The 20,204-nt window shown below is 38.4% G+C and overlaps 1 protein-coding gene across 1 annotated transcript in view; it reads right to left on the bottom strand.

The window, feature by feature from the left end:
- Nucleotides 1–20,204, bottom strand: part of NDUFAF2 (NADH:ubiquinone oxidoreductase complex assembly factor 2) — a 49,163-nt gene that overhangs the window by 8,056 nt on the left and 20,903 nt on the right. Inside the window, exons 2-3 of the mRNA XM_021379804.1 lie at nucleotides 18,687–18,776; nucleotides 11,198–11,238 (exon numbers count right to left, since the gene is read on the bottom strand). Of these exons, the coding sequence (XP_021235479.1) occupies nucleotides 11,198–11,238; nucleotides 18,687–18,776 (131 nt within the window). The remainder of the gene's footprint in view (nucleotides 1–11,197; nucleotides 11,239–18,686; nucleotides 18,777–20,204) is intronic.

Below are 20,204 nucleotides of genomic sequence, written 5' to 3'. Positions count from 1 at the left end.
AGGAGCTGGCTGGAGGGCCAGGCCCAGAGAGTGGTGGTGAATGGAGTTAAATCCAACTGGTCACAAGTGGTGTTCCCCAGGCATCGGTGCTGGGGTCTGTCCTTTTCAATATCTCTACTGATGACCTGGATGAGGGCATTGACAGCACCCTCAGTAAGTTTGCAGACGACACCAAGCTAGCAGGAAGTGTCGATCTGCCTGGGGGTAGCACGTCCCCACAAAGAGATCTGGACAGGCTGGATCTCTGGGCTGAAGCCAACGGGATGAGGTTCAACAAGACCAAGTGCCGGGTGCTGCACTTTGGCCACAACAACCCTAGGCAACACTACAGGCTTGGGACAGAGTGGCTGGAAGACTGTGTAGAGAAAACAGACCTGGGGGTGTTGGTTGACGCTTGGCTGAGCATGAGCCAGCAGTGTGCCCAGGTGGCCAAGAAGGCCAATGGCATCCTGGCTTGTATCAGAAATAGTGTTGCCAGTAGGAACAGGGAAGCAATTGTCCCTCTGTACTCAGCACTGGTGAGGCTGCGCCTTGAGTACTGTGTCCAGTTTTGGGCCCCCCACTGCAAGAAAGACATTGAGGCCTTGGAGCGTGTTCAGAGGAGGGTGACGAAGCTGGCGAGGGGTCTGGAGCACAGGCCTTATGAGGAGCGGCTGAGGGAGCTGGGATTGTTCAGTCTGGAGAAGAGAAGGGGAGAACTTATAGAGAACAATAACTACGTGAAGGGAGGTTGTAGTGAGCTGGGTGTTGGCTTCTTCTCTCTTGTAACTAGTGACAGGACGAGGGGGGATGGCCTCAAGTTGTGCCAGGGGAGATTTAGGCTGGACATTAGGAAATACTACTTTTCTGAAAGAGTGGTCAGGCGCTGGAATGGGCTGCCCAGGGAGGTGGTGGAGTCACCGTGTTCAAGAAACATTTAGATGTAGTGTTGAGAGACATGGTTTAGTGAGGTTATTGGTGGTAGGTGGATGGTTGGACTGAATGATCTTGTAGGTCTTTTCCAACCTAGCTAATTCTATGATTCTATGAAAAACATACCATTGAAGCTGTCTGCTGAAACATAAAAACACGAGTGCATAATTTGTTCTGACCTACAGGGTAAGTAAAACTTTACGCACCCCAACACAAATAACTTTTTATCTTCCAGATAGCAGTAGTTTTCTAAGCTTATTCATCCAGCACTCTCTCTTTAAACCAATAAATGATACAAACCCACTGGACCTGCAGCTCTCAGGAGGCACAGTGCATCCACGGAGTATCAGAATAGCCCTTTATAATTAAGAGAAATCTGAGGACTGGGATTTTGCTGGAGTATAAATAAATGCCTGAAAACCTACAGCCATGTTTTATACCAGCTGAAATCTCTACATCTAAATGTTCATTTTTGAAATGCATCAATTCTCAGAATTAGAAGCAAAACATAAATGATGTGGCCAGAACTACATCTGACTACAAGGTCTACAGCTTATTTTGAAGTGGAATGTAAAAGAAGACATTTTACCTATGGCAGATTAAAAAAAATTCACCAAAGCTAGATGAGCTGTTATCTAAGAGGTTTTAAACATTCTAATGATTGGAGTTACATACCTTAAAAACATGGGTTAAGATATCTCTAAGGTTTTCTTGAAGAACCTTATATTATTATTAAGGCAATACCAAAGCAGACCTACATGGAGTTCTAAACAGCTGTTCTTCACGCTGAAACAGATTACTTCCACATATTCTAACATTTTAACAGCACAAAAAACTACATGAACAAAGAACAGAAGATGACTGCTCATGGACAGAGTGCAGTCCAGGACATGTGGCTAGCTCCCAGATGCACTGCTCTAAAAGAGATCATACTGTATTTCATGCAGCTGGCATGTGACCTTGCTGTGTCTGTTTCAGCTGTTACGTCTCAGTGAGCTAATGAGGGATCTTCAGCAATTTCCACTTTTCTTGCAAACTCTTGCAAACTGTATTTTTGCTTAAAGCTTCCACTTACCTCTAGCAGATGAGATGTATTGCTAAGCATTCTCTGTTATTTGGAAATTACAAGCCACAGAGAGGAGAAAAATTCAGATATCTGACTCCACCGAGAGTACCTGCAGTGGATATTGGGCTGTACACACGAAAACCTGCTTTGCAGACTGAATGTTTGAAGTGGACCATTCTTTCACTCTTACTGGATCTCATACTGCTGCTGCTTTATCCTTTCTGAACAAAGAGCCTTACAGAGCAAATTAAATTAGTTTCTCTTGATAAGAAAACAGTACAAATACAAGCAGGGTTTCTCTTTACTTGCTTATTCTCACAGCTGGGGTCTCGCTCAGTAGTGATCATCCTTTGCACAGTAGGTCTTGCAGGCAAATGCCTGTACTTCACCCTTTCTACGCTGCAGCACCCCTGAAATCCACAGTCTAAGGAACTCCTCCTCCCCTTCCTCTTCCTGACTCTGTTGCTCTAGGTCAAGCCATCCATAAGTCACAGTGCTATTTGCCTCTCATGGACCATTTTCAATCTCATGAAGGCAAAGGACAACCCAGACTTGGGAGCAGCTGTCTCTAAGGATGCAGCTGGCCAGACACACAGTACCAATGCGATAATGTACAAAGGAAATTTTTTTTTTTAGGTTATTTTAACAGACTGTTAAGCAGCTTGGTTTTGCTCTATTCCGATGATTTTCTAAAGACGCTACACCCAGGCCCACAAATACAAGGGCTTAATGTGTTATTAGTTTTAAGCAGAGATGTCACAGTTCATTTCAGATGGGTTTGTATACTGAGTAAATGAAAAGCTTCTTTATCTTGCTTTAGAATTTGTTCCAACTTTGTAAGTTATCTTAATGATATACTCTGATTTCATTTGATTTGAATAGGGTTAGCTTTCTACTATTTGGTGCTAGAACTGAGAAGCATCTGGACAGATTAATGTTGTTCAAACTACTGAGACACTTCACAGAACATTTGCATTTTAGTGCCTAGTTTGAATACTTTGTCTAATCATGAGTGAACTTGAATTTTGAACACTTAAGAATGCATATCTACAGGCTAGCAGAAATACTTTTAAAAAGAAAAACTTGAAAATGACAAACAGAAAGGAAGAAATCTCTTTTGAAACAGTCAGTATTCAAAAGGTTGATAGTGAGACATTTCAAAGTATCAGAAATTTTCTTTACTGACAAAATAATCAGAAGTCCAACTAAGCACTAGTTGTTATGTCAAATCATCCATTTTGCAGTACTGCCAAACAGGTTCACAAAACTCCCTTTTCCAGTTCCACAAGATAAATAGGCAAGATGAGATAACAGGCTGTTACATCATATTTCAAGACTAGAAGGCTTGACTTCTCTCCCCACTGAGAAGCACTGCATGTTCTTACCCAGGGCATGTCCTGCTAACTCAGCGACTGAGCATGAGCACAGCAGCACCAGGCCGGGAATAACAAATGACATGGTAAATGAAGGGCTATGTCAGTGTATGGGAGAAACAGAGGAGCAGTTTAAACTAGAAAAGCTTATCTGTCTTTGTTAACGTACCGATTTAAATCGAACACTGAACCAGCTGACAGCTAATTTTACACGAAGTGTACTTGCTAAATATCTCCATTCAATCAACAATCAACATTTGTCAAATCAATCTAGGATTTGCTTTATTTAGTTGTTTTGTTTCCTCAAATCTCTGACCAGTCGCAATATTAAACTACAGGCTACGGTCTACACACTTGATGTTATTTTTTTAGAAGGAGATACCCTATGTAATTCAAAAGTAAACTGATCCAAATTTTCTTTGTTGGATATATCACAATTTATGACATCTTTCATTGTCTAGGCTTTGTAGAACAGCTTTTTTGACCTTTGAATGTATATTACATAAACTACCCAAACAAATTACTGAACTCGCACAGCTGCTGCTTCAGAACAACTACTTTTGCTTACAGCCTTCAGCAACCCCTTAAACACATGCATATTCAGAAGCAAACCTCCAGTGGCATAGCATATTTCTGGCAATGGAAACTATTGTAAGAGAAAGGAAATTCCTTAGGTTTGTTTGGCACAGATCACTCAAGTTGAATGCTGTTTTGTGCACCATGAAAACTATTCTTATTTTGGATTCTTGGCACTGCAAAGGAGCTGTGCACAAACTCTGGTTTTAATCAGTTAACAGCAAAGAAGTTGCACTCCACAGCCAGCATGTGTTAGATCAGTATATTATTTACCAATATATATACAATCATGCTTTACAAAGAGTCCTATATTTACTTTTAAATGTAGTTCAGTAGGGGCTTGCTCCTGATTTACTTTTATAATATAGCCCAGATTTCTATACATAATCAAACACTTGTCCAAGACAGCCAAAACTGTATAGAAGCAGCAAAAATCACAGACTAGCCCAGAATAAAGGGCAGTGTACAGCCTTGGTGCCTACAAAGCAAGGAAGGAACTGTTGCTGTGACTCAGTCCCAGTTTGGTCCCTACTTTCCCCTTGCTTTATATATGATGTAATCTGTACCAGCCCTTTTCCTGGTACACTTTACTTCTCCCTCCACCCCCATTCAGCTGCGCTGACAGTGAATAAGGAGACAGAGCCAACACTCCATGCAGTCCCACCCACACAGATAGGAGCAAAGTGGCAGCAGCTCCCTCCCTCCCCTACAGCCTTTAGATCTGTAGCACAGGGAAATGGAAAGTAAGCAGACACCTTGATCCCTTAATCTTCTGTGAAGGCTGGCAATCACCTGCATTTCAAACTTGAGGACAAAGTTAATGAAAGAAAAAAACTCTAAAAGATAATGGCTTCTTCAATCTCTTTTTCTTTGTCAAAGTAACTTCTCTGAAATCTCCTTTTTATTTAGACTCCTGTAGCTCAGCTCTGTATTTTAATGTCCTTTCAAACCGAGTAACAATCCTTTCTGAAATCATGCACAATTTACCATGCAAAATGCTATTTAGTGCAAGTCAAATGATTAGAACATGTCACAAATTTTCAGTCCTTGTTGTGATCCTGGACAACAATGGTAGAAAATATTTTGCTCAGAAGAGCTGTTTATCTCTGTGCTTTCTTAACAGCAGTTCCCAAAACTGTGAATTGTATTCTTCAGCTTTTTTTGTTGCTTCAGGAAGCTAAATTGCTTTTTGCAATTTTTTTGCAATTTGCTAAACCGTACTCTCTGTACAACCTCCATGTCAGAGTTTCAAACTTCTCAACTGAAGTATATGAAAGAAGACAGGGGCAAAACTAAAATGTGCAATCCAAACAGTGTCAAGCAATGAATTTTTCTAACCTGCATCCCATTCTGGTTAAGGGCATGTGAATTCGGTGTTGAGTCATCTCCATGACTGAAGCTAGTTTGTTTCATATAATCTCTCAAGTAATAGTTATCATCAAACAAATGGTAAAAGTAGTTATGCATTGTGGGAACTGTTACAATGTAATTACTTGAGAGGAAGCTATCACTGAAACTTTAGGCTTACTAAAAATTACTGAAGTACATTTTTTCCTCCCTTGACAAGGATGTCAAAACAGATAATTATAGAAATGCTAGACATAGTTTGAAAGAAGACAGCAGCTGCCACAAAAAGTTTCTTTTTATAACATTTCATCTTCTACCCAACCGCACAATTCAGAAAGCACTGAGTTTTGTTACTGCATAATAAGTACATAATGTATGAGAGGCAGTCATTCATGGCAGTATTTCCTATTTCAAACTATTTTCAGGCTCCTGACACCAGTTAGAGGAACACACAGCTCCACTTGCTTCCCACAAAATATTCATTAGACAAATGCATATATGTACACATATGCACACAAAGAAAGAATCAGTGAGGATTTAATTTGAACTACGAATACCTCTAGCTATGCTACCCTGTATGGACAACAGAAAAAAAAAAAAGAGGCATCTAGCGTATAGTGAAGTTACTTCTAGGTCCATATTCATAGAATAGTTTTTCTATAGGTGCCCATGTGCCAATTGTGGACTATCAGATCGGCAGGTTCAAAGGAGAACCGCTTTCTTCTCCCTATCAGTTTCCCTAGGCATTTCCACAAGAATTTTCTTTGGTTTTAATGCACACATGCTCTGGTACTTCAAGACTGCCTGTGACTTTGCTTCTGTCTCCATTCTATCAGAAAGTTAGAAGCACAGCTGAGTTATTCAGGTACCCCAGGACACTATCAGAAGCAGTGCACAGCTGCAAGGTTTGTTACAGGGGAAAAAAAGGGTTTACATTTCTAAATACATTGAACTACTTTGTGTTTCAGTTTAATAGCCTCTACCAATCTGATAATTCTGAAATGAGAAATATTAAATTTGTAAGTTACACGGAAAAGAAAAGCTTAAAAAATGCACTAAATACTGGATATTTTCAAGGTTTGCTACATTCTTAAAAATGTGCCTCTTAGTTCCTTAACTCCAGGTTTTGAAGCTGAAGACTCAGTGTTTCTCAGATACAAGATATCTAGGCCAATTTTAATGATATTGCTCTCACTACCTAAATGAGGAAAAATGTGGCTATGTCTTAAATACAATTATATAAAGATGAGTGATAAATAATGAGAGATACTCTGTCGAGATAGGCACAAGAAAAGAAGTTTATACTAAGTATCTTATGCATCTAGCATCTCAGTTAGGATCTGCACCAACAGAAACTACTATTTATTTTGTTTTTAATACATAGCAATATCTCAAATTTTAAATAAATGGCCCATAATGAATGCAAGAGATGTAGAATGCTTATGAAGGTCATGAAAATTGCTAGATCAACAAAGTCATGGGAAGTTCTTGTCAGCAGAACTTTGCTTGGAATTCATAAAGGTACGTAGAAAGAGCCAGATCACTCTTACAGGTATTAGACTGTTTAACATCTTTTAAATTAGGAGACTTCCAGTTTGGTGAATAGAACAGCAACATGAGACCAAAAAGAGAGTCCTCAGGAGAAGGACTTCCCCCTTGCCCTTCAGGAGCAATTTTTATTTCGTTTGTAACTGAAACATGAAAAATACAAAATACTAAGATGCCATGTTTTAAGACAGAAGTGAAATCTGCAGTCAGAATTAAAAATGACAAATCGGTGTATGCGAGACAGCACATTTATGTTTATCTTCCAACCTAGTGGTTTTGATGAACAATACTGAAAGAGAAGTTGACTCCAACAAATAATGGACGGGAGTAACCTCTTAAAGAAAAAAATTCCATGGATAAAACATCACTACAATAAAAAAATACTCTATCCTAAGGCAACTTCTGTTAATAATTTCTGACACAAATACTAAGCAGGTAAACAAATTTCAATGCAAAGTGATAAATCACTACAGCTGCTTCAACAAAATAAAGATGGACTACAAATATTTTAGTATTTGTGGTCTTCAAATATTTTCATTTATTTAAACCTCTTCTAGACAGGGTACTGATTTCCTATTGTACTCAAAAAGGCTACATACATCCAGTTTCCTATTTACATAGTAAGGAAACTTAATATTCTAATTATATATCACTTGTTAAATTGGTTAAAATGCAATTTAGAACTGAACAGGAATGAATGTAACAATTTTTTGTCAGCACGTCATATATGATGACACATAACATATGTAAAGGAACAGATGACAAATCAGTATGTATATATGTGTATGCACATGCATGCTTACACAGGGTACAGATGCGATCCATAATTCTCTATCAAAAGGGACACTGTAGGAACAGAATATGTTTAAACACAAGAAACAACTCGATAGGTATTCATTTCCAATGTTACCACCCTCATCATAAAAGAGAACCAGACTTGGCATATTTCAAGCTGCAATAAAATCAAAAGGCAACCAACTGTTTTCAGTGTCCCAGAGGCTGGCTTTCAAAACCATTAACATGTCCTATGTTACTGGTCAGATCAGAAACAACCAAGGTGATCAACAGCATTCCTGGGTTATGACTAGCCCAGAGAACAGAAGTCCTGCTCTGACTGTCCTCCAAAAATGGGGTGAAAATGGTTGTTGGGGGTGGAGAAGAAAGAAACTACTTGGATGTGGAACACTGAACAATGTGTCTTGTGAAGTCACTGCAGTACTCCTTCATAAGAAATACAATCTAAAGATGCCAAGCCACTTTCTCCATGGGAAAATGAAAACTTTAAAATGAAAGCAAAAGAGATCAGGTCTTTCTGGAGGAAGGAAGAGCCTGATTACAAAACATTACCAAGTCTTAAGAGCAGTGTCTAACAGACTTAGCTGGTGTCATGAGCTGACCATGTTGGCCAGTGTAAATAAGGACAACTCACATTCACCCTCACTTCAGTGACTGATGTGATGATTCTGAACCACATTTTCTTGGCCTACAGAATTCACTGGTTCCCAGAAGGTGGCCACTGGTGCTATCACAGCAAGAAGCGTTCAGCTGACTTGTGAAGCTTTACAATATTTCTCAAGTTTTATCATAGAGCTCATCAAGAGATCTGACAGTTCAAGCATTTTGGCAACCTCTATCACCACAGCTGAGAGCTGAATAAAAGAGAAATATATAAGAAAGAAAAAAACACCACAAAATACTACATGGGGATGGTAGGCAAATAGATCAAAGAAGTGAGACAAATTTTAATAAAGCTTAACATAAAGCTCAAGATACAATATATATAAAAAAACAAGAGGCAGGGTAAAAAAAAAAATCAAAATAATAAAAAAAGTGATATTACAGACCACAAAGGTAGAAGAATAGGCACTGCTGCAGGAACTTACACTTCAGGAATTGTAATGTTGTTCTGTGGTGTTACAATATGATGGTGACAGTAAAATGTCATTAAGGCACAAAACAGAAACAGCCTAGTCCCACGAGAAATATGTAAAAGAACAAGATTTGTTATACATACTTTCAACAAGAAACACGGTCAAAAATATTCCCTGGTTCCATAGCTGTCAAACAGCAGTTTAGCATATCAGCATTACTGTCAAAACAGGAATATAATACAGAACAGCTACCCATAAATTTTGTGTACCTAAAACACTAAAGCAAATCAGTTCTACATGAGACCAAATAGTATTCTGTATGTACTTCACCAGTATCTTTATAATCACATTGTAACACAAGAGTTTCAAATCAAGGAGGAAAGTAGAACATGCATGTCACCCCATACTAATAGAGAAAAAAAATTAAGCTGTATATCACATTTAAAATACAACCGTAAATTTTTAGCGGAATTTTTAACATACTTATACTTGAACTAGCTTCCCTTACACAGGACAAAAAAACCCAATCTACAAGGGAAATTTTTTGAAAGAAAAGGTAACTGCTTTTCGAATTGCTGGTATATCAGTTCTGCTCTGACAAGGTCAACGCACTGCCCTGAAGGTAGAATACCTAACTGCTGCATAGTTTTTCAGATCTATTAACTCATGAAACTGAAGGTATAAGCAATCCTCTTAACTCTGAATGCAACACTACTCCCAGTAGTGTTTCATCCTCTGTAAATTGCTCTTTCTGGAAGGTAAAATGTTCTGAACACTATTGATCCACACTTCTCTGACCTGTAGAGACTCCCTTTGGAAAGAGAACCAACAGCCCCAGTGCCAGAAAGAGCTTTATTGTACAAATTCTAAAACCAGGGCTGCTCATGTTCTCTGCAGTAGTCTCCTCTCAGCATGATTACAAGAGTTTGGCTCTTGGAAACCATAGCATGAAAGGCATGATATACCTCAAGTATTTAAGTATCACATGATGTGATACTTTCAACAACAAAAGTTTATGTATACAGTATATATGGGACATGGCCATTTAAAAGAGAAGTCCAAGCTTAGATGGAATGCTTTCTGAGGTATCCCTTTTGCACACACAGCAAAGATGAGGAGGGAGAGAAAAAAAGTTTGTGGGTTTTCTTTTTATGTGCATTAATTCTTTTTTGAGTCCTATCGTTTGAGGGTAAATTTAACATTTTCTTCCATTCATGCACATAGTATAGCCCTTATCTCTGCAATGTCAGAGGTAAACGGTGAAAAGAGGCAGGAACAAATAGTTAAAAAGCTGTAAGTTGCATGGGAGCTATCATCATATGAAAAGCTTCTTGAGTTTATCCTAATGTACAGGTAGGCAGGACAACTTTTCACAATCAGTACATTTCAGAAGATCCAAGTGACCGAAGCTTTGGTCAGAGCATGCCAGCAAAGCTTCACTGAATTCAAAGCAACTATTCCTACTCATGTAAGTCAAGTTTATGCCCCTCTGGCTGTCTGTTTGAATCTTCTGTAGTAACCCATGCTTCACCTACTCTATCACTCCTAGCTGACACTTAGCAGCTTATAATGTAAGTCCAGGGAAAGAAGTGGAAACGTGTGCATATGTGTGCATACACACATCAACAATTGAATTCATTCTACTCTTTGCAAAGTCACTAGTGTTAGAGACTGTAGGATATTTTGCTTCTTTGTTCCACTAGAAACCACTGAGAGAAAAAGTCATGGCTGCAACTCTCCCATCTCATTAGCATTGTACAATGTTAATGCAATCTGTTTTCTTGTACCGATAAATATGCTGGCAATTGGATTTGAAGCCTGCATTTTAATGTCAGCTACCTTGATGTATGGGAACTGCTGAGTCATGGCCTGAACCACTGATTGAGCACCTGGAGGAAAGACCCAGTCAGCCCTGGGAGCACAGGTGAAGGCAATTCACCTGTGCAACCAGAAGGGGTGGAGCCTGGCTCCACCCCTCTTAGGCCTCATTTAAGGGCTGACTGCCCCTGAGGAAGGATCTCTGCCTGGAGATCCCTCCTTGGTGGGAGCCTTTTCCTGCGAGCCCCAAATCTTCCGATCTGGGTGAGCGCTGTATTTTCCTTCCACCTTTTGTAACGTTGTTTCCATTGCGTTAGTCCTGCTTATCGCTACACTTGAAAAAAAGATTGTATTAATATGCAGAGGACCTCTCTTAAAAATTCAACGCTGTAATTTGAGAATTCACCTAATTAAAGAAAAAAAACTCTTAAATAACCATAATTATCTTAAAGACTCTTATTTCAAATAGATAAAAGAAACAAAAACATTGGAGTTTTTATCTCCATGTATTTTTCATTTTCCTAAGTGTTAGACATCAACTCTTAACATTATTTCTTAAATTAGGCAAGCAACACACTAACTTCTTTCCCCAAAGTAACAATTTACTGGACAAATAAACCCGCTGTAAATGAATTATTGTAGTTTAACTACCACAACTGAAAATTTAAAGACAATTAATCTCTCACCTCAATGGTGGGTGGATCCTTTCTTTTTTTTCTTATCCAAGCTGCAAAAGAAATAAAAATCAAATGGATTATTTCAAAGATCACAGATAATATTACAACTCAAAATGATATTGACTTTGTAACAGAAAGCAGACATTTATATAAAAATTTGCCACAACATGGCAAACCAAAATAGTATTTCCCAAAGTATCAAGTCCCAGTATGCTATTTCCCAAGTCAATACTCTCAGGCACCATGGAGAAAGAAAAAAACACTCCTGTTATGGGAGCTTGAGCACAGCTTACATATTACCCAGAACGCCAGAACAGGGTTTAAGGCCCAGCCTTTTGTTGAGCTTGCTATACAAAAAGCAGAGTTTTGCCCTGAGAAAACAAGATGACTGCTGAAAAGCATGAAAAGCTTCAGACTACTGTGGAGAAAAGGGATCCCTGTATGTGCCCCAAGCATTGTTAAAGCTTGAAAACCTCTTATTGACATAAGTGCTAACTAGAGTTCTTTCACAGGGATGCAAGATACAGCCCTAAACTTCCATAAGCTCTGTCTACATAGTGTCAGGCTGCATGGTTTTACCTGTTGAGTCAAAGGGGAGGTAGGACAACAGACAGGAGGAAGGGATGCTCCCTCTGTTGCAGCAAATTCATGATAGAAAGGACACAGGCAGAATTACAGCAGTGGCAATGCTGGTTGTCCTGTGATTCCCCATTATGAACTACAATCAATAGATGTATGCCTATTCCCACCATGAGCTGCCTGGAAGCAGCACTCCAAGGGGATTCCATTGCAGACAGAGAAGTGGCACCATGTCCAATCTTGCTTCATTCAGCCAATGAATTATTACAGAGAGCTCCAACTCTGTTACAGAAGTTATTACATAAACAAATTCCCTGACTGCGAACGAGTCAGTATGCATCTCTCTTCAAAAGCACCACTACCGAGCTGCAATATTTTCTCAAAACTGTTGAATCCACAGAATTGCTAGGTGCCAGTTAGCATATTTTGTAGACATTTTTTTTTTCTGCTTGTATTTTTTAGGTGAATGAGTAGCAGAATGCAAACAGTAGTGAGCAGAAGAACAAACGTAAGGGGAGCAGATCAAAGGCAAAATGTTCTTTTACATTTTTGGATAATTGTTTGCTACTGTGCTTGAAAATTAGACCAAAAATGCCATTTTCATTATCACACAGTCATATCCCTGGTCATCTCTTTCAGAAGTGCCTTAAGAAGGGATTATTTCAAATTTTAATTTTCTAGTTCCACTGGATTTTGAGGGGAACTGCAAACAAGTCAAGCAGCAAGTTCAAAGCACTAACAGCTGCACAGTACCATGACTTCACCTGACTACTGAAAATGAAACCACCCATACAATGAACCACTAACACCATCCTGCTTTAGCAACATGATGAAACTGATTTTAGGAGGAATAGATTAAAATTAACTTAAGAAGGGAAGTAAAGGAGGGAAAATGTCACTACATAGCTTAGAAATCAGCCACCATGGCAAAGCCAATAACCTTAATTCAAGGTTAATGATAAAAAAATCTTCAGTGACATGAAACAAGGTCTGTTGTTTGTTTCTTGTGTATCAGATAAAAATTTCTGAAACATCTTTTATTAAAATTGTCGTGCATATGCTTAAGAATATCAATACCTGTCAACTCAGTAGTCTTTTAGTCCTAACAAAGACAAGACACAAATACGCAACTGGGGGGAAGTGTTTGAGTATTGAATAAAGAACATCAGACTTCTGCAGAAAGTTTTATGTTACTAGAAAGCAAAACAGTCCATTACAGTAACACAAATACAACAAGATGACTTTCTCTTAAATTCTGTAGACTTAGAAAACATTTTGCGTGTACCTGTAGCACTTTCAAGCACTTTAACTTTATGAGAATTTCCAAATACAAAATCTGATAAAACCAGAGCCTAAGCTGGTACACTGACAGCTTTGCAGGCACTCTTTGGAAAAGGTTCAACAAGGTTGTTAGAGAAAATCATAGCACAAAAGTCTTTCTTCCTGAAAAGAATCATCACTGTTCATACTTAGCAACAGTTCTAACCACATACAGAAAAGCAAAAAAGTGCTAAAAATATTAAGTACCAAGAAATATGTTTAAAAGACGCAGTTGTAGAAAAATGGAGAAGTAATTTAAAATGTCTGGTGAAAACCGAACTGTTAGGACTACTTTCCATAAAGTATCATCTTCTTTCCTTTCTACATCTCATTTTTCTGTCACACGGAGGCAATTTGTTACAAAACCACTGGTCTCAATTTCACTGCTCTCAGCACCTAAAAATGACTTCATTTTGTTGAAATTGCCAGTATTTTCTTAAAATGCCAATATTTTCACAGCTGCATCCTAATTTCTACTGGTTACAACTTAGTTATTCTTAGAAAAAAATCTTAAAATTTAGAATTCTATACAAAATAAGCTGCTGCTATGAACTATTGCTGAAACATAGTCATTACAATAGATTTTCTTTCACTGGCAGGACTTATAGTCAGTTATTTCAGTGATGACTTTCAGATGAACAGAATACTTCTGTTAAAAGATGTTCTCATTTAATTATCTGCCTGAGTCTAAGAAGCCACAAACAGCACAGTGAAGGATAATACATTGCATATAAGTTACGTGAACAGAACCTGCAAACTGAAGAGTATTATGCAACTTGTTTTCATTCACTAATATATCTCTGTTAATATAAACACTCAAAAATGATAAAACTACCCTCAGTTTATTTCTCATACCATTACCCAAACATACCACTATCAACAGGTATCCCTTTAAATTCACAAATAACATATACAGTTATCATGGAGCTATCAGCTTTTCTTCTTTTAATATGTGCCAGGATACAAATTTTGTTCATTTAAGTCTAAATAAAATTTGCCGACACAAATACTGGAAACCATTTTCCAGAGTAATTTCACTTTACCATTCATATTGCCATTCAATGTATCTCTAACGAACTGCATTAGAAAAACATTATGTAATGAAAAATTTATTCACTGCTGTGTAACTGAGAGAGGAGTATAAGAAAATTCACTAGAATCTCTTTGCAGCCATAAAATGAATTTAGATTTAATATATAATATTCCTTCTGTGAACATCCATTTCAGAAACATTTTACATAAAGCACAGACCAAGATACAAGATTAAAAGCACAGAAATTTTCATCTGAATTCAGTGCATTTTACTATATTTTACTTTAGTCTCAAATAGTTTCATCAATATTTCAAAAGCAACATATTTTTCTAATTCTAATTTTAATTTTTTTTTTTTAGATTGCTCACCTGACCACTCTTCAAGAAATTTAATGTACTTAATCCCCAACAGTTTTCAGGTGGAAATACTTTGAGCACCCTACCTATGATTCCAGAATACGGAATACTAACCCCTTATAACTTGTGCATAAAAAATTCATGGTAACCAAGAAAGAATAAATGCTTAAAAACATACAATCCATGATATCTTAGTGATTTAGTACCTGTCTTAAGGAAGTCCAACAGAATATCTTGAAATTAATACATTTACCATCTCTTTTAAAATGTTCAGTACATAAAATTTAGTGATGAAAAGCTCTCATACGTTTCTTTATGCTATTACACTCCTCATCAAAGAAGTTTAAGTACTAAACAGATTTATAAGACAGTTAAGTACTTGTTGATGAAAACAAGGCAGATGTTACACAGTATTTGACCACACACACACTCTTAAAAAGAGTCCAGTGACAGTTGCAGCTAGAGATTTCCACATGAACACTCATCTTCTACATTAACAAAACAAAGTGCTCTTACATGTTGTCAGCCAAAATGCTTCAAAATGGGTAAAGCAGCAAAGTTTATGTGTACATACTGACTACAATGAAAACGTGCTTGCCTGTCACCCAGACCCTCCAAAGCTTTAGTAAAATGAATTGATTGCCTCCACTTCCAACTAATTATGGCGATGCTTTTAATTTATCTGGATGGCACTTCCTGCTTTCTGTATGCATTGCAATGCCACTTTTGTCTAAAAGGAATTTTGCAAGATTGCTGGATGTTCGCTACCTTGAGACCCTTGCATTCTTTCACCAGAACTCATTTGCATTCTCATTAGTATGCATGAGATTTTCATTGAACTTTAAGACTCCTACTGGCACATAACGCACTGTAATGAATGCAAAAGCGAGCATGCAAATTAAGACTACCATTAATCACTGAACATTATCAGGAAAAAAAGGGAAGACAAGGAGAAGATAAGCTTTACTGCTGCATGAAGCATGCAATGTCAGGAATCACTGTAGGTATGTAAAATTGCTGATCTCCTCTTGGGAGCACTACTGACATGTCCTGAGGAGGTAAATTACATATTCTACAGTAGGTCAACATTCAGAATTAACATTACAGAAAGGTTATCTGTTGGCTGCATCCATGTTGCCTAGGGAAAAGCATACTTTCTTACCTTGTACTAAAATATAAAAGGCTTAATCAAAGCAAAAATACGTAATCTTCAAATTCTGTGCACAGATTAGAATCATTAGAACAGCTTAGGTTGGAAGTCACCTTAGCAGTTACCCAGTTCTAACCCTCATTCTCATGGACAGGGTTGTCGCCCACCAGATCAGGCTGACCAATGCCCCACCAAACCTGGCCTTGAACACTTCCAGGGATGGGGCATCCACAGTCTCTCTGGGCAGCCTGTGCCAGTTAGTACCTCACCACCTGCCAAGTAAAACAATTCTTTCTAGCATCTAACCCAAACCTTCCCTCCCCTCTTTCAGTTTAAAGCCATTCCCCCTTGTCCTATCTCTATAAGGCTGTGTATGAAGTTGGTCCATCTGTCCTGCTTGTAAGCTCCGTTCAAGTATTGGAAGGTTGCACTGAGGTCCCCCCTCCAAAGCCTTCTCTTCTCCAAGCTGAACACACCCAAATTCCTCAGCTCTTCCCTGTAAGAGAGGGGCTCCAGCCCTCTGATCGTCTTTGCAGCCCTCCTCTGGACCACTCCAACAAGTCCACGTCTTTCTTGCGCTGGGGGCCCCGGGCCTGGATGCCATACTGCAGATGGGGCTTCATGACGGCAGAGCAGAGGGGGACAATCCCCTCCCTCACCCTACTGGCCACCTCTCTTTTGATGCAGCCAGGATACTGTTGGCTCCTGGGCTGTAGGCGCACAATGCTGGCTCATGTCAAGCTTTTCATTCACCAAAACCCCCAAGACCTTCCCTGCAGGATTATTTTCTAAATACAAAACTGCAGTACAAAAAGTGTACAAACAGTTAATGCTAAAGAGAACACAAGGAATTATGATTCTATTTTTGCAATATTGAGCATGTTTCAGTTCAGCAAAAGCCTTAATAGACATTCAAGCCTTTTGTAATATCCATGGGTCTGGTTAACTTCGGAAATTAAATCACAGAAGCATAGAATAGTTCCTGTTGGAAGGGACCTCAAGGATCATCAAGCTCCAACCCCCTTGCTGCAGGCAGGGCCACCAACCTCCACATCTAATACTAGACCAGGCTGCCCAGGGCACCATCCAACCTGGCCTTGAACACCTCCAAGGACGGGGCACCCACACCCTCTCTGGGCAACCTGTTCCAGCACCTCACCACTCTCAGTAAAGAACTTCTCCCTGATATCCAACCTAAATCTTCCCTCCTTCAACTTAAAACCATTTCCCCTTGTCCTGCCATTTTCTACCCTTGTCAAGAGTTGACACCCCTCCTGTTCGTAGGCTCCCTTTTAGGTACTGGAGGGCTGCAATGAGGTCACCCCTGAAGCCTTCTCTTCTCCAGGCCAAACAAGCCCAGCTCCCTCAGCTTGTCTTCGGAGGGGAGGTGCTCCAGCCCTCTGATTATCTTTGTGGCCCTTCAGGAAAAAAAAAAAAAGGAGAGGAAACAAGGCAGCACAGATTTTAGCACAGTTCTTCAAGTGGAAAAACTGAGACGGCTGGAAAAGAGAATGCTAGTGCTGAAAGTGCACGCAAAATTGAAGTAGAGACATTGTAAATGTCAGAGCACTTACATGCTATTTGGAGAGAAGGCTCCTGGAGATCTAAGAATGTGCCGGGCAGAGAGGATTTAGAAAACAAAAACTATCCCCCCCAAAGATCAAAGAATAAAGAAAGAACAATAATAAGAAATATTATACAGCCTTCTAATCTTATACTAAACTTTTAGTATTCAGAGAAAACAGCAAGTGTTTCAGAGATCCTCCTGCAAAGCCTCAGACTATTTGCTGGAATGATTAGTGTACACAACAGCATGAACTATCAAGTGAACACCCACAGGAAGAATGCACTGGGAATTTTTCAGAAGTCTGTATAGAAGATAGCAGGCTGAAAGTTTAGCACAGATCTTGATAGCCTGGGGAGCATCACATTTCCCCTTTCCTCTTAAAGAGGAAAACTACAAGGATAGAATTGTAAAGAGCCTTCAGCAAAGCGTGTCTAAAAATCCTGTGTTAAACTATTCCCACTCAGCTGGCTGGCCTCTATAGCATTACTTGAACTCTCTAATCTTTTCATTCTTTCCCATTTCTTACTCAGATTTTTTTTCATTTTACAGGAGGCAGAAAAGAAGTAGAGAGCATCCCACATCACTAATTCACATCCCAATACGTAGCAAACACACAATAATTTCCTGAACAGCCTGTTCAAATACAGGAGTACCAGTTTTCGCTTTTAAAAATTACTTTAAGCTTCCAAAAAAACTCTCTATACTGTTTAAATTGACATTGAACAACAACAACAAAAATCGGTTAGCCTTTTTTTTTTGGTGGGATTCCCATATTTCAAGGTTCCCTGCTTATATAGAGTTCATAAATTATACTTAACGCCACTCCTGGCTCAAGCTCCTACAGCCTCAAGGAACAACATACAATCCCACTCTCCCTTCTCTCTTGCAAGGGCAGCTTAGTTAATCTTGAGGAATTTCTCTAGCTTCCCTGAATTTGTCTGAAATTTTGGGACGTAGAAAGAAAATTTTCATTAGAACTGATGGGAAAAAAATAACCCAAAAAACATTAAGTACTTTACAGGCTCTCCAGCTCCCTACAAGACCCTGCAATGAAGAGTACTGGAAGCCAGATACTACCATTAAAATAATAATTAAAGAAAAGCCCCATCACTGTGCCACCAATAATTGAGCTGACCTACAAAATGACGCTGCAGTAAAGGCATAATCAGCAAGTTTAACACACTTAGTTTTGGTTATTCTATCAGATCCCCTTCAGGCACAAATATTTTCACATTTAACAGGAGAAAGCCATAATCAGGCAGACTTTATTTACATTTTTATTAAGTACTGATTTCCTAAACATTATTTATCCTTATTTGCAAAGGAGTCACTTTAAGAATTCATATCTAAGTAATTATACAAAAGTAACTCAAAATGAAAGATAAGAGAAAACCTATTCACACAGTAAGGCATTCCATTAAAAAAAAAAAAAACTGAATCTAAATTCATTGACAAAGTTACTTTGAAATAAAACCAAAATATTCAAGATTTACCTTCCCATTCTGTTGGAAAGTCGCCCATCTCATACTGATATGCTTGCCGGTTCACTGCTTCTACAAACCTTCTTTCAGGTTTAATGTGCCCTACAGCAAAACAAAGAAAAAAAAAAGAAACAGTTACATATATATACACATACAATATTTAAATTGCTGATTATGTTATTGTTTTGAAGGAACTTTTATTCACACAAGTGAAATGATGTCTGGAGAATAAAAATGAAGGATTTAAATAGTGAGAAAATGATTGCCACCAAGATATCTATTTGAGATGCTATCTACTTCAGTAACTTCATCAAAAGTTTGCATGTTCTACCGTTCACTTGGATTATTAATGGCCTAAATTGTCAACCTCATTCTACCTCAAGTCTAGCACTCCCTTTGTGAATGCTTCTCTGAGGACCTGTCAATCAAACCTGCTTTTCCCTTCATTCAGATATCTTCCACACACACCTTTGCTGGTAAGAGACCAGAAATTCGAAACTGCTATAGAGGCAAAAAATTAGGACAGAGTTCACTGGTGAGCTCTGCCAAGTGTTCAGGCCACATCAGACCCATTAGTGGCAACAGCTCTGGGCCTATGAGCCTTTCCGTACGCTTAACAACTATTTACTACATTAAAAAATTAAAAACACGAAGATCATTCTGATAGGAAATATTCAATCTATTAAAATAGAAGCCACTGTGGAGAACCTGGATCTACCACCCACTCACAGATTCTACGATAGCCAAAAAGGAAAAATGAAGGTTTGACCGGTGACATGGAACATAGCAGATACACTGCCTGTGGAATATATAGTGTCCATTTAAGATATAAAAAAATATATCTAAAATATTTTTAATCACTGCAGCCTTCACTTTGGAAAGTCCTGGAATCTTTTAAAACTACTAGATACTAGAAAGTATGTACAATTTCTCCATTCCTCACAGAGAAAGGAATTAACATTCCACAGCCTTTTTCTGCCAGGCCCATGAGGCTGCTATGATTTGACATCTTGAGGAGATACTGAAAGAAATACCCACCTAAAATATTTTTTTTTCATACTGAAAGACAGTCATTACAGTTTACTCATTTCTGCATACTATTGCTCACTGTTAAGTATTAAATTCAGCAAAACAATAGATAGAACAACAAAAAAATTGGTTAGCCTTTTTTTTTGGTGGAATTCCCATATTTCAAGGTTCCCTGCTTATATAGAGTTCATAAATTAACGCCATTCCTGGCTCAAGCTCCTACAGCCTCAAGGAACAACATACAATCCATAGATATTTCTGATAGAATATCCATTCCATAGATATTGCTGACCCTGTGTAAGTCTCGGAATTAACACTCTTCTTCATTGCTGTAAAGTCACTACATTTTACTGTGAACACAATCGTTCAAAAAACTGTCCATTGTTTAAATTCTACACAGGCACAGGAACAGTGTGATTAAACTAACATAAACAAACATAAAAGGGTGTATTTTTCTATTTGCTACCACAAACTGTGATTGATACTGTATCTCTACACATC

The sequence above is a fragment of the Numida meleagris genome, chromosome Z, assembly GCF_002078875.1.
Source record: "Numida meleagris isolate 19003 breed g44 Domestic line chromosome Z, NumMel1.0, whole genome shotgun sequence".
Lineage (NCBI taxonomy): Eukaryota > Metazoa > Chordata > Aves > Galliformes > Numididae > Numida > Numida meleagris.
Note: the sequence above shows the minus strand (reverse complement) of the source record. Positions and strands in the feature narration are given on the sequence as shown.